This window comes from Podarcis gaigeae, assembly GCF_964106915.1.
Source record: "Podarcis gaigeae genome assembly, chromosome: 3".
Classification (NCBI taxonomy): domain Eukaryota; kingdom Metazoa; phylum Chordata; class Lepidosauria; order Squamata; family Lacertidae; genus Podarcis; species Podarcis gaigeae.
In genome coordinates, this window is record NC_139680.1 from 63497218 (window position 1) to 63513003 (window position 15786).

Below are 15786 nucleotides of genomic sequence, written 5' to 3' on the forward strand. Positions count from 1 at the left end.
TTTGACTCCAGAAAATCACCATTTTATAGTTCAAATTGGGAAAAATAAATACAGCAAATGGACAAAAGCACAAAGATTCACAACATGGTTAGGCGTATACGTATCCCTGTGTCCCCCCAGAAAAAAGCACTGGGTGTATGAGAGAGGGAGGGAGGGGAGAGAGCTTATGCATGTGAAGTCTGTAAGAGGAGAAGGGGATATGTTTGTGTGTGAGAGAGACAGAGAGAGCGCAAGAGAAAGTGGTGGGTGGTCTGTATGGGTGGTTTGCAAGAGAGAGAGGACAGATACATTTGGGCAGAGAAAGAGGGCGTGTGGCTGTGGAAATGTAAAAGTGTATGCGAGAGAGATGCATGTGTCTTTGGTCTCATTGTGCAAAAGAGGAAGTGAGCATGATGTGGTTATCTTGTATGTTTTCTCTGGTACTGGTCAATACTTCCTGTTACTAAACAGCAACAGCACTGTAGGGTTTTTGTGTGTGTAATCAGTATTGTGTGATCTCCACAATCTGGACAAGCAGGCCATAGCTGACTTCCTACATGAAGTATAAGATTGCCCAGGAGGTAACAGCAATGACCTTATTCTCTCTATAATTTATTTGTCGTGCCATGCGTACCTGGTAGCCTTTTTGTGATTGGTACCCACAGCACTTTCTCAAAGTTTCTACTGCTCCCAAAAGGCTTCTGATGCCTTCTGTAGCTCAACTAGTATTTACTAAAATCAGCATTTTATGAAAAAAGTAAAATGGGCTTGAAGTGCAACACTCAGAGGATGCATGGGACAAAGTTTTAAATTTGTGTGCATAGCTTTTATCCTCACAACATACATGAGCTCATACTTGAGACTATTTTGAAGTGGATCAGTTGCTGAAATTCACCTTTGTTTTATAATAACAGCAACATTTGATTTATACCCCACCCTCCCCGGCCAGGGCCGGGCTGAGGGCGGCTAACACCAAATATAAATTACAATAAAACGTAATAGAAAAACAAACAAACAAACAAACAAACAGTTAATTAAAATACGGCTTAAAATACAGCTTAAAATGCAGCCTCGTTTTAGTAGTAGCCCATAAATCAAGACCATAAAGGGAGGAAACATCAGATATTCACCCAAGCCATGGGCCAGCAAAAAAGCCAAGGGGAAATTTATATATCAAGGGGGTCAGAGTGAGTCTAAGCCGAAGGCCAGGTGGAACAGCTCAGTCTTGCAGGACCTGTGGAGAGTTGCAAGGTGATTTTATGATCTGCCCCAGAAAAAGGGCACATTCCTGTTCACAAGTTGATATAATGCCTTGGTATTACCAGATAAAGTTTCTTTTGTTACAACACAGAATCTGTATTAAAACAAAGTCTCTTGATTGCTTGTAAGCCATATAAAAACTGTTTTTCCTCAGTCGCTTCAACCTCAAGAGCTTTCCATTTCCACCCATAACTATAAAAGAAACAAATTTTTCCAACACCTGTCTCAGTATAATTAGAAGGTAATTCAATACCAGTGGATGGTATTGGGACATAAACCTGTGAAAAGACCCAACAGATTCAGGCTCAAATAAAAAGTGCCTTTACTTCACTGGTGCCTAATAAAAGTGATTTAGATGATGTGTTCTGTTTTTAAGAAATCCTCATGTTTTCTAATTGAAAATGGCCTCGCCTTCCTCTATCAAAAAACTTTAGCAGACTTACCTGTTCAGCATAAGCCTGTGTAAATTGTTTGATAAAGCTACAAATGAGATAGTTCTTTTAAAATACATGTGATTTTTTTGGGTTGATAGTGCTGTGCAATACATCTTTGGGGATGTATTTTTTTCGGGGGGGGGGAGTAGTTGCAATGTGATTTCTGACTTAAAAGGTAAAAATTCTATACTACAGGCGTTCATCATAAAGATTATGCAAGCCTGGTCCTAAAGTGAATTTTGTTGGAGCTCATTTTGAGGAAATAATAGCTTTGGGGGAAATATATTCCACATTTCCACCAACATATTCCAGAGAGAAGGCAACACCTTCATGGGTTTTCTTGGTATAGTGAAGGAATGGGGAACCTCTGTGTCATTAATGATCTTTCCAGTTAAAATAAGCAAGTGATGTCTTTCTCAGTTTCAGTTTAGGGAGAGAACAGAACAGACCAAAGTAGATAGCAGATAATTGTGGATAAATGTTTATAGTTCTGTTCCCTGATTTTAGTTTGTACCACAGCTCACAGGCCAAAGAAATAAAGTAAAATAATTGCATGCATTTATTTCACAAAACAAAGTGTTTCTAACTGGTAAGAATGCCTTTTATTCAACAGAATAGATACTACTGTTCACCAGACATTTTCTGACATTTAGAAGAAAAAAGAGCAATGGAATACAATGTCAAATGTTAGGATTTGACTGTTCAACAATAGGCATTCCTAGTGGGATTTCAGATTTTAGTTTAAATAGGCCTCTGTTCCATGTTGCAAACTGCTTCCAGGAAGCAGTAAGTCATGTGGCAATGGAGAGCTACTGTGCTAGAACCGGGGTTGCTGTTTACCCAATGAGAAGAAAAATGCTGTATGATGAAGAGGGCTGAATTTTCTGCTTATTACATCCAGTCCAGCAGCTGCCCTAACGGACACTGAGCTAGGGATGGGAAGAAATTGAGACCTGTTTTATGTAAACTTGCCTAATTTGCACCTCATGAAACAATAGAGGGAACTGAAACAGTTAGTTTTCTTTCAAAAACCTCACTTCTCCAAATGTTGTGATGCAGTTGTCCATCCTAGAGATGTGTCAGAACTGCAGATATTTGGGGCAAATGTGCATTATAATGCCCACATTAGTAAAAAAAAGCATTAAAAATGCATTACATTAAGGAAATTGCTTGCAAAAATGTATATATCAGGCAAGATTGCATACAAAAATGTGTGTATTAGAAGTCTGTGATTAAACATTGAGGTGTTCATGAGGACTTGAAAAAAACCTAAGCTAATGCAGAAATATGGGAAACTGAATTAAAGATTGGAAAAATGAGTAATTGAGGAAACCCAAAATACATCCTTGCCTAAACTGAGCAGGAGAATTCATCCCCCAGTCTAGATCTGGGGACAGTTCCCCACAGGGATTTACTTGGCCCTGGCAACATTGAACCGGAGATCAAAGGACATGGCAAGCTACTAAGGAGGGCTTGAGGCCATGCTGCACATACATATTCATATATAACTTTTAAATAAATATGTGATAGGTCCCTGCTCATAAAGTTCTATCTCTTACAATTTGCCCTTATGGAAAATAAGATGTACTTCTGAAGCGCGTTATCAAATTTTTAATGAAATAATAAAAAATTACTATTACAACCCTCTTCATGCTCTTCAATTTTTGTGCCCTATTTTTATCTTCCTTTAAAGTCTTGATTTTCATTCAAGTACTGTCTTCTGAATATGATAAAAGTGGCATGTTAGAGGATGCTTAAATCAGATGTATTTTCATACATATTAAAGATGTATTTTTCTGTGTGGAATATTACTGCATTCTAGTAATTGCTGCACTGCATACTTTTCAACTTACTCCAGTTTAGTAAAAGGAGCAAGGTACTGTGAGTCTTGTGGTATTGTAAAGACTAATGAATGCTTTTGTGGACTTTGGTCTTTATCAGACCAAAGTTTTGGTTTTATCAGTTGCATGCAGTGTTATCCTGCGTTATATACACACAGCCTTGTGGGGAGGACTTGTAAGCAGTTAAGTCATAGGGAAATCATAGAATCCTAGAATTATGGAGGTGGAAGGCACCATGAAGGTCATCTAGCCCAATCCCTTGCAAGGTAGATCATACATTGATGGAATCTTTTGAGGAGATGGTGTTTATTAATGGTCCATGTTTCACAAGCATATAGTAAGGTTGGTAGTACAAAAGCTTTGTAAACAAGCATTTTGGTTTCCCTGTGAATGTCCCGGTCCTCAAACACTCTGCATTTCAATCAGGATAAAGTTGCATTCGCAGAGCTCAGGCAATGCTGGATTGTGGCATCAATGTTGGCCCTTGTTGGCCCAGGTAGGCAGCTCCAAAAATTATACATATCACTTGGGAAGACTAATGCCAGTGTACTGGAAGAAGCAAAGATCACCAGTGTTGAAGCAATGATTCTTCAACATCAACTCCGTTGGACTGGTCATGTTGTTCGGATGCCTGATTATTGTCTTCCAAACCAACTACAGTGGTGCCTCGCAAGATGAAATTAATCCGTTCCGTGAGGGTCTTCGTATAGCGGTTTTTTCGTCTTGCGAAGCAAGCCCATTGACAGCTTAGTGGATTAGCGCTATTAGCGGTTTAGCGGCTTTTAGCGGATCAGCTGATAAGCGGCTTATCAGCGGATCAGCTGATAAGCGGCTTAGGGTTTAGGAAAAGGGGGGGGGAAGGGGAAAAAACCAACAGGAACTCGCAAGACATTTTCGTCTTGCGAAGCAAGCCCATAGGGAAATTCGTTTTGCGAAGCGCCTCCAAAACGGAAAACCCATTCGTCTAGCGGGTTTTCCGTCTTGCGAGGCGTTCGTCTTGCGGGGCACCACTGTACTCTATTCCCAACTCAAGAATGGAAAGCAAAATACTGGTGGACAATGAAAGAGGTTTAAAGATTCTCTCAAGGCAAATCTAAAAAAAAAAAGTAGTATAAACACTGACAATTGGGGAACACTGGCCTGCAAGCACCCCAATTGAAGAACATCCTTTACCAAAGGTGTCATGGACTTTGAAGACGCTCGAACTCAGGACAAAACATGCTAAGAGGAAGGCACGTTTAGAAAACCCTTACTTTGATCAGTTCCCACCCAAAAACCTGTGTCCCCACTGTGGAAGGACGTGTGGATCTAGAATTGGCCTCCACAGTCACTTACGGACTCAGTGTTAAGACCATGTTCATGGGAGACAATCTTATTTGGCAACAAGTGATCGCCAAAGAAGCAGAAGATCATACATGACAGATAACCATAAAACCTCTGCTTAGAAGCCTCCAAGAAAGGAGAGTCCACCACCTCTCAGAATCTGCTCCACTGTTGAATTGCTCTTCCTATCAGACATGAAATTAAGAAAAACACAACACAGTGATAATTACCTAATTAACTATGTTAATTTTCAAAACAGCTGTTGCTAACACAGTAGTGTTATAACTTAATTACAGAATCATTGCCTGCATTTTCATTTCTTTCTGACCTGTCTGTTTACAGTCCTGCCTCAAACCTTGTGTATTAATGAATGCACATTAATAAATGCTCACTGCTCGCATATCTGAAATACTGACAGTGCTTTCCATTTGTGACTTCTGAATACAGAAAACTGTAGAGGGCACATTGAAAAGGAACACACACACCCCCCCCAAAAAAAAAGAGGAGGAGGAGGGGGAAAATGAAAATCACATTTCCCCCTCCCCCAACCATGAAACAAAAGGCAAGGTTTGGGGATCAGAGCTTTCTAATTAAGCAGAACTCTGCAGGTGCATTGAAAAGCAGCCTCTCCCCCGCCCCTGCCCAATGATGATAAATGATGACAAGACTGGATCCATGGTGGATAAATGTTATTTTCCAGAGATTATAAATGCAACAAACCATTTATTTTAATTATTTATATACCGCTTGATTGTAATAAAACCTCTAACCATAGCTCCAAGTTAGGTCAAAGAGATGAAAATGGAGAGTTACAGTACTGTACATTGACTGCAGCCTTAGATCAAAATTGACTCCACTGTTTTTCTTTTGGAAAGGCACTAAGGCGTGAGTTGAAGGATAAAGAGCAAGCCATTTTGAATGCTGTAGACCAAGCACGAGTGTTCCTCGCTGATCAACCAATCGAAGGCCCCGAAGAACCAAGAAAAAATGTACACTCAAAGTCAGGTCAGTTTTTAAACCCAGCTTCTTTGTTGAATATGTGATTCCCCTGGTGAATATTCATTGTTCTCCAAAGAACTTTAAATGAATTGTGTGTGGTCTAGGGAACGCCACAATAGTATCATTTAAATAAAATAAATCAATCAATCCTGACAGTTGGAGAACATTACTATAGCTGGTGAATTGTCAAAGACAAGAGATTGGGCAGTTTTACAAGTGATACTGTCTGTTACTGTGTATATTGCTGTTACTGGTTTATTGCAGTTTGGTATAACACCGCTGTAGAAACATGATATATAAGAAACAATTTTCTGATTGTCATGACAGTTGCAAAATGTTTTGCCCAGAAGGCTCCGGATCAGGTATGATTATGTTACCTTGAGCACTGTTTTCTGTTTTAAGTTTTACTAGCCTTACGTATATGTTCTGTGCATATCAGGGATGGGGGGATGTGGCCCTTCAGATGTCTGAGACACAATTCCCATCAGCTTCAGCCAGTGGTCAAGGATGATGGGAGTTGCTATCTATCCAGATTCCCATCCTTGTTTTATAGCAGTACAACTATGCATATCAAACACAGAACCAGAGTGCTGTTTCAGATACAGTGGTGCCCCGCAAGATGAATGCCTCGCAAGACGAAAAACCCGCTAGACGAAAGGGTTTTCCGTTTTTTGAGGCGCTTCGCAAGACGAATTTCCCTATGGGCTTGCTTCGCAAGAAGAAAGCCCATAGGGAAATCTCCGGGGACCTCTTTTAAATGCTGGCGGTGGGGAGCAAAGCCTTTCCCCCCCCCTCCGGCCTTCAGAAGAGGTCCAGGAAGGCCGGCGGGAGCCGAAAGGCTTTGCTCCCCACCGCCAGCATTTTAAAAGCGGTCCGGGATAGCAGGGAAGCGCTTCCCGCTATCCCGGACGGCTTTTGAAGGCAGGCGGCGGGGGGGGGAGCAAAGACTTTCGCCCCCCGCCGGCCTTCAGAAGAGGTCCTGGACCTCTTCTGAAGGCCGGCGGGGGGAAAAAGTCTTTGCTCCCCCCTGCCTGCCTTCCCGGGAGAGCGGAAAAACGCAGTGCTTTCTCCGCTTTCCCGGACGGCTTTTGAAGGCAGGCGGCGGGGGGGAGCAAAGACTTTCACCCCCCGCCGGCCTTCAGAAGAGGTCCTGGACCTCTTCTGAAGGCCGGCGGGGGGCAAAAGTCTTTGCTCCCCCCTGCCTGCCTTCCCGGGAGAGCGGAAAAACACAGCGCTTTCTCCGCTTTCCCGGATGGCTTTTGAAGGCAGGCGGCGGGGGGGGGGGGGCAAAGACTTTCGCTGCCGCCCACCAGCATTTTAAAAAACCCCGGGACAGCGGAGAAGTCCTCTGCTGTCCCGGGGTTTTTTAAAATGCTGGGGGTGGGAAGAAAAGCCCTTGTTCCCCCCCAGCCTTCAGAAGAGGTCGGGGGACAGACTGTCCCCGGACCTGGACTGAAGGCGGTTTCCTTAGGAACGCATTGATTGATTTTCAATGCATTCCTATGGGAAACCGTGCTTCGCAAGACGAAAAACTCGCAAGACGAAAAAACTTGCGGAACGAATTAATTTCGTCTTGCGAGGCACCACTGTACTCGCTCACATTGCATATTATACTTTCAAAATACATAATAAATTTGGTCTGTTTTTAGAGCACATTAACAGGAACAAAATGCATACTATGGTACACTGCTTTTAGTTCATGAAGTCTGCAATCCTAAACACACTTACAAGAGATTTATTTGCCAGAACGTAAAAAAATAATCTTATTTCAAGACAGCTTTGTTGGCTTTTCCTGCCCTGATTTTCTATTGCTCTATTAATTGGGAACAACTGGTGTTGTAAGAAACGATCTGTTGCATAAATATATTTTAATTTTATGCAATTGTACTGTGTGTACAACTTCGCCTTTCCTAGTTTCTTCCTCTTTGACTTCGGGTTTCCATTATGAATGCTTGCTGATTAAAACAAATGAACATTTTCCCCAGGCTAGTTCTTTGCCAGCCTCCTTTACTGGATCCTGTCCCCCAGCTGTTTTGAACAGTCAGATGGATACTATGCTACATTAGATAGCTTTGATGAGATGTATAATATAGCTGATCTAAATTGGGAGAATTATTATGAAAAATATTTTCCAAGTTCAAATTTGTTCAGACCACTGCATTATGAGAAGATGGTAATCAGTAATATTCATTCAGTAGTTGAGTATATTAGGCTGGCGAGCACTGCTGTGGTAAATTGCCTCATTTAAAGACTAGCTGGGTTTTTAGTAGCTAATTAACACCTGGCTTCTTTCAACTTAATCATATTTATAAAAAAACACACCAAACAAATGATACAAGCACCAATTCCGAAAGCTTCAGAGCTTTCAGTTGTGCACATCATTAAGAAACCACATAACACACCCCCCCCATCCTACCCTTGGGCATTTCCCATTTCCTTTGTTTTGGATTTGGGAGGGGAAATCCCTTTGATGCCAGTGCAACATTCTCTTCTGGGACAGTCTTTATTGGGAGACGATGACCCCTTGGTCCATGTGTGCCATATTTCTGATCCCGATTTCCAACTTCCCATTAATTAGAGAGAGTAAACATTAGACATGCTCAAGTCATGCTGTTGGCCATGTTTGGCCATGTTTGGCCCTTAGATAAATGTGAGCTGTGCAGTGATGCTAGTGGTTGATCCCACTGCAAGAGGCTGGGAAAACTAGAGCCAGATCTACCATGCATATTTGAATCCAGGAGGAAGGGATGGTTGAAGAAGTAGCGGCTCAGCCATTCTTTTATCCCTAGGCCAACTATTGATAGCCTTTGGGTGAACATTTGGCTCTTGGGTGGTATAGGAACCACAGCAGTTTGGATCATTTCTGTGCTATCATTCTAACACAGTGCCAGTGCTCCCCCTTTCTGTCATGGAAACTGGGGCACTACTGGCAGGGCTATGGTCCACAATATAGGTTCCTCTTACTTGACCCAAAGCTTGTCAGACTATTCCAGAATCACCAGTATAAAGTAAGAAGGGAAAGGACTGCAAACAGTGAGTTGTACCCAGAGATGTTCTAGCCAGAAATTCTGGCAGTGGAGCTGTCCTGTAAACGGTTGTGCAAAAGAACATGGCAAATACTGGAATTAATTTTACATGTAGATGAAGTGTAGTTACTAATAGAGTCTCATAGGTAAAGGGACCCCTGACCATTAGGTCCAGTTGTGGCCGACTCTGGGGTTGTGGCGCTCATCTTGCTTTATTGGCTGAGGGAGCCGGTGTTTGTCTGCAGACAGCTTCCAGGTCATGTGGCCAGCATGACTAAGCTGCTTCTGGAGAACCAGAGCAGTGCACGGAAACGCCGTTTACCTTCCCGCCGGAGCGGTACCTTGCACTTTGACGTGCTTTCAAACTGCTAGGTTGTTAGGAGCAGGGACCAAGCAACAGGAGTGGAGATTTGAACCGCCGACCTTCTGATCGGCAAGTCCTAGGTTCTGTGGTTTAACCCACAGTGCCACCCGTGTCCCTAATAGAGTCTCATACTCATGAACTATTAGCATTGACTCCTTCAGAACTACTGGTTCATTATAAAGTACAAGGTTTTCAGTTCAGAAGGGATGTCATAGACCAGGCACATTCATTGACCTCCCTAATCCTTGGAGTCTGATCACTAGTCCCACCCCCTCTCACCGCTTTTTTTTTTTTTTTTACATCCAGACATGTAGGCATATTTCTAGGTATCTTGGGGTATCTGCACATATTCAATGCCTAGCTGGCATGGTCTTATAATGCATATATCTTTCTTGCTACATGGAGGTGACTTTGAAAACATATATCCTGTCACCTTTTTGTTTTACCTAATAATGGCAGGATGCCACAGAAGTCCAAAGCTTGATTTGGCGAGAGCTTTGAACAAACCAAAAACTTTAATGAAGTGAAAAAGAGAGAGATTTTAGAAGCAAACTGGTGAATACTGGTGAGATCCCTTGGTAATATCAAGTAATTATGCAGTTGCAAATGTTACTTTGATAGATCTGTCATTCTAAATTAAGCATTCGCCATCTGTTCTGCCTTTTAATTGCAAAGGCAAAAAGTGCAATAAATCATAGTTGTATCATAAAAGAAATACTTGTTGCAAGTGATTTACACAAATGCACTTTATTTATTAGGCAGAATGACATGGCTACATATTGCAGGCTTAAAGAACAGAGGTGGAAGCCATCATTAGCCAGGTGTTGATACTGCGCATGTGATCTGCAAAGGCAAAGTTTATTGTGGTGATGGCAAAGGCACACAAACGGTTCCAGCCAATTATGATTTTAACAGTCCCCCTTAAACTCTGTATGATACTCTGAACATGCCCAGGTAAATATTTTTTGGTCTGATGAATTGGTTAAGAAAAAACACAGAGAATGCAAGTCCTATTTACTTGTGACATTTCATTTTCTGTAGAAAAGTTAGCGTGGAAATAACTTTACTGCCTTCAAAGGAAATAAAGCCAAAGTATTATACAACTAGAGTAACAATTAAGAGTTGCTATTGGCTTACCACTTATGGTTTGCTTGGAGCAAGACAAACCCAGTAGTCATGGTTTGGATGCAACACTCCTGCATGGCAGCAGGAGAACAAGGGGACAAGCAAAGTGACTCCATTTTTTTACTGTTACACACCCACATTCACATTTTGCTAGGGCTTGGCTTAGCATTGCAGCTATGTCTGATACCTTCTGCCATGGCCATTACGCACAAGTCAGCGCAGGTAAAAGGGACAAGGATTTTAATGCCACATGTTTGTGGGAAAGTGTGTAAAGCAGCTGAGTCAGCACAGAGTAGCCTAGTTTATGTAACAATGTTTATTTTAGGGTGTCTATCTAGTGAGGTCTGCTATAGACAAACCAAACTTGTTAAGCCCAACCTTGAAACTGTATCCATGCTTGCCTGTTGTCTAACCCCCCCCCCCTTTCTCTCAGGCATTCTTTTTCTTTTTTAAATGGCTGCCATTAAAAGTACTTTCCCTAAAACTAGACTTGCCATTTTGGAAGCCCCACTGTAACTCATGTTGACCAGAGGCTTAATAAACCTTTGATAACTATGTTAACTTTAAATAATGTTGTTGCAACTGGAGCAGAAAGGTAACTTGTTTTTCCTTTCCTTTAAGCTAGTAGAATAATTCAGGGAGCTTTTCATACTCCCTGAGTATCTGCTGAAGTAGAGGTAGTATAATACTTTGAAGCCAAACTTCATACCTCTTCCCTCCTTGTGTCATGCCTTTTTAATTTCTAAGCCTGATGGAAGGGCCCGTCTCTCATTTTTATTGTTTAACTGATGTGACTGGAAAGGCAATTATTGTCTGAAAAGCAGGATAAACTACAGTAAATAAATGCATTAGATAAATAAGTAGAAACTGGCAGCAATCAGCGTGCAGTGGTTTTTGCCAAAGGTGTTGTGTGTTATCACACCAGCTTCTTACATGGCAGGCTGACAAAAAGCTGCTGCAAAGAAAGCTGTCACTACTAACAAACTTCTCATTAGTACTTTTACTTTGTGCAGTCAATGTAACTATGAATGTGGCTTCAGCTTTCCTGGAATTGGTAGGTTGCTCATTAAAACATGTTGGTATAGCAGAATGCCAAGCATATTTATGTGTAAGATACAGTCATATCTTGAGTGAATAGATTGCATGCATCTTTATAGCTCATAAAAGTACATTTGTCAGCCTTCAGCTCTGCAGTAAATGTCTTTTTAAAAATCAAGTTTACAAGCAATTCTAAGGCTCTCTTCTAAAATGAAAAGGAAGGCATGAATGTAATACATTCGGGACCTGAATTTATACAATATGAAAGTGCACTTGCCATTACACAGCAACTCTGAATTAAAGTTGCCCTTCAAGTGCCCTAACAATCTGTAGAATCTTGTTTTTAATTAACGTGCAGTGGAAACTAACAGTGGATAAGAAACTTAATTTCTGGTTCCACATCTGGTGCCAGTCTTCCTTTTCCACACTGCCGCTTGTGATTCTTGTTTGGGTCTTCCTTTCAGACTGTTCCCCCAGCCCCATGTCCTCAACCGACATCCAAAGCAACAGTTTAATATGTTGATAAACAAGAAGACATTAATATTTACAACAACAACATAGAAAATACCCTGCTAGATGAGACCAATGAAGGCCTCTCTAGTCCAGCATCATGTTACCAACAGTGGCCAATCAGATACTTCTGGGAAGCCACAAACAAACATGGTTGCTTTCTAGCAGGTGGAATTTAGGGGTGTACTGCCTCAGCTATAGTTTTCTGGTGTTTAGTTGCAATCACATGTGGGTATTTTTGTAAATTACTGGGCTGTGTTAATATCACAGATGGTATGTCCTGTTGGAGGGATCTGCCTGCATCATTAAAGCCATTCTTTTCTTACTGGTGACATATAAGCAACTTACTGTACTTCATTAAGTATTATATTAACACTGTCACAAGACATTACACACAACTCTTAGGTCCCCATATACTTGCTTTTCTCTTGTTACCTGTTCAGCTTCCCTGGACTGCAAATGTAGTTGAGTTTTGATTCTGTATTTGTCTGGCATTTGAACATTGCTTGTTTCTAAAAAATACCTTACATAAGAAGAGTCTTCTGGATTAGGCCAGTGACCCATCTATTCCAGCATCCTGTTCTTACAGTGGCCAATCTGATGCTGTGGGAAGCCTGAAATTCAGAGACATACGGCACATTTTTACTACTTAATTGGATCTTGTCTTGAGGACCACCTGCAAACACACTGGGTCTCACAGAACAGAGGATGCGAGTGGCAAACCAAAGCGTAATAATCAGCATTAATCGGCACCTTGTTAAAAGCATACTGTGCATTTGTGTAGAACAGCAAATCCTTTCAATTCCGTGTCAATCTGATTCTTTGAAATGCCTTCTGTTACAGAGCTGACCCCCGAAGAGAAAGCACAGAAGATTGCCAAAGCTATGCGTAAGCAGTCTGCAGAAGTGAAAGAGAAGTGGGAAAGCCTAAATACCTGTGCCAGCAGTTGGCAGAAGCAAGTGGACAAAGCACTGGAGAAACTGAAGGACTTGCAGTGTTCTATGGATGACCTAGATGCTGACCTGAGAGAGGCAGAAAATGTGCTAAATGGTTGGAAACCCGTTGGAGATATACTGATGGATTCATTACAGGATCACATTGATAAAACAACAGTAAGCACAAATGTATTTTTCAGTATAATGCATTTTGAACAAATGCCTATGTGTGAATGAAATTTAGTCTCTAACAATGCATCCAGCCATTGCTATGCTCTGAATTAATGTTCCAAGATAGCAAAATATGTACAAATATCTCTTTCATGTACTTTATCAGGGAACACATGCTTTATTTGCTTATTGACTCCAGTTATATAATGTTCTAAATTCAAAAATCCTAGAGAAGTTCATAAATCACATTTTCAAATCACAAAGCAAAATAAAACCATGAAATCATCTTGAACCTAAAAACAACAGCAAGTAAACAATTCCATAGATTGTTCTACTAATCAAATTTTCCTGAGCCTAATTGGCAACAAATCCAGAAAGTCCCAAAGACTAGAACAAAAAAGCATGTATTCTGTGGCTGATAAAATTGGAGTTGAGGGCCACAACCAAGAAGACCCTCAACCAGGTCACTACTCCTTGGGCCACTACTCCCAGCACCACGAATCTCAAAAGGTCCCTCCAGTGATCTCAGGGGTCAGACTGGCACACTGAACCCTACCAAGTATTTTGGCCTTGAGGATTTACGGCTTTAAAAGTCAATGACAGGACCTTGAATTGGGCTTGGAAGCAAAGAGACAGTGAGTGCAGATCATGGGGAATCAAACATTATGCAGCTGTTGCAACTAGCGAACCATTTTCAAGGTTCAAAGGTACAAAGCAGAGTGCATTGTAGTAATCCAGACATAAGGTTATCAGGTTGTAGATCAGTCTAGGAAGGCTACCTCAATTCAGGAATGATCGTACCTGGTGAATTAGCCATAGTAAAAATAGGCACTCCTAACCACTGAGGCCACTTGAACATCCAGTTACAAAGATGGCTACAGAAGTACACCCCCAACACATTTTATTTCACTTCATTTTAGTGAAGTAGCAGCACTGTGGTTGGAAGATGGTATAGATTGGGTGGCTGGGAAGGTTAACATGATCAGAGGGAGGCACAAATAACTTATGAAGAGCAAAAATCCTACATGTTTATATTTTTAAACTCTCATTTTGAAGGGAAAATGTGGTATAAAAGTGCAGTAATAATTTTCCCAAACTGGAAAATCCTTATGGCTAGCCTGCCATGAAACAAAATAAATCTGCTCCTGTTAATGTTTTTTGAACTCCCAATATGTTCCACGATGCAAGCTTAGGTGTTCATAAATCATACTGCAGCAACTCTACAAATCCTAGGCTATAAAAAGCCTAAGGCACAAAATCTAAGGAAATGGTTCTGAAGTCAGTGGGTATTTTAGTACTGGACTTAGAGGCTTATTGTCTGTCAATTCATGGATGATCTAAAAAAAAAGATAAATCGCACTACGTATCCTAGCATCACACACACAACACCCTCTTCTTGTTTCTTTCAAATAATGATTAAGCAAAATTCACTGGAACTTTATTTATATCCCGACAGAACATAATTAAACTTGATTTATATTTTCTGTTCTGTTGTTTTAAGCATAATATGCCCACCCTTTCCCCATTCCCATTTTAATAGAAACCAAACAGTTTGCAAAAGCTTTGTTTTGTGAATACCACTTTCTGCCTTTAAGAGGTAATTAATTTCTTCTTAATTGCATTTGTATAAAGGAAGGTAAGGAGAAGCTTATTGTGTTTTCATTATGCCAGCCTGTTAGCAAACCCAACAAAAATGAATGATATAATTGACTGACTAGTAGCAGTGAGAAGTCAGAAACTTTTGCTGATTAGTTGGAAATATTAAAGGCTGATGAGCATATTGCTTAATTTTCATGATTTACTGAGGTAATGTGCAGTTCACCAAGCCAGCAAGGGCCCCATATGAACTGAAATGCAGTGAAATCTGATGCTTATTGCTGAATTTGAATAAATAGTAAGTGCTTGAGGGTGCTTCATGTGCTGTCTGACTCTGGTCTTTAAACATGTTTTGTTGAGAGTACATACATGTTTCCTGTTCTAGGCCTTTAGAGAAGAAATTGCACCAATCAACTTGAAAGTTAAAGCAGTTAATGATTTATCCAGTCAATTCTCTCCGCTTGACCTTCATCCATCCTTAAAGATATCGCGACAGCTGGATGATCTCAATATGCGCTGGAAACTTTTACAGGTATTCTGTTCTTCTCTTCAATGGATTAAGAGTGAGAGGGTGTCCCTTTATTATTCTTATTCTCTATTGCAGTACAATTTATCATTAATCTTGACTGCTTTAGTAACAAATTGCAATGAAAGAGTCTCTTCTTTTCTCTCATGAGTGGTAGCTTCTCATTTCTGCTGATATCAGCAGTTCAGTGCAGGGAGGGGATGGAATTAATATCCAAAGACACGTGTACATATTTTGGGCTTGTATATCCATTAATCATGGCTATTAACAACTTTTGAAAGTTTGTGTGTATATAAGTAATTCTTCCGTTGTACCAGAATCAGTTTAGTCCTGCTGGCCACATGACCCGGAAAGCTGTCTGGACAAACGTCGGTTCCCATCAATTTCACTTTATACATTTGTGAGTTGCATTTGTGGTCTCACCACAAATGTAGCTGTCACCACAACCCTTTGCCCAAACAATAGGCTTCCCCTTAGAAACAGCTATCGTTCTTACGGTTGCTCTTCATGGGCAGAGCTAACTGGCTCTACCCTTCAGTTCCTCAACAGGCTGCCATTCTCCAGGTTCAGCAGCAGGGGAGGAAAAGAAGGGTGTGGCATACTAAAGTTGGTATTTTATAGCTACAGAACTTGTAGTGAAGCAGTCGGGGAAAATGGAC

General features: G+C 41.0%; 1 protein-coding gene across 4 annotated transcripts in view; it reads left to right on the forward strand.

The window, feature by feature from the left end:
* The window catches only part of UTRN (utrophin), a gene marked incomplete at its 3' end in the record, with an annotated part of 327056 nt that overhangs the window by 237205 nt on the left and 74065 nt on the right, over positions 1–15786 (forward strand). For all 4 annotated transcript variants that reach the window (XM_083731575.1, XM_083731576.1, XM_083731577.1 and 1 more), the window contains 3 exons: positions 5713–5842; positions 12743–13011; positions 14987–15133. In XM_083731575.1, the coding sequence (XP_083587701.1) occupies positions 5713–5842; positions 12743–13011; positions 14987–15133 (546 nt within the window). The remainder of the gene's footprint in view (positions 1–5712; positions 5843–12742; positions 13012–14986; positions 15134–15786) is intronic.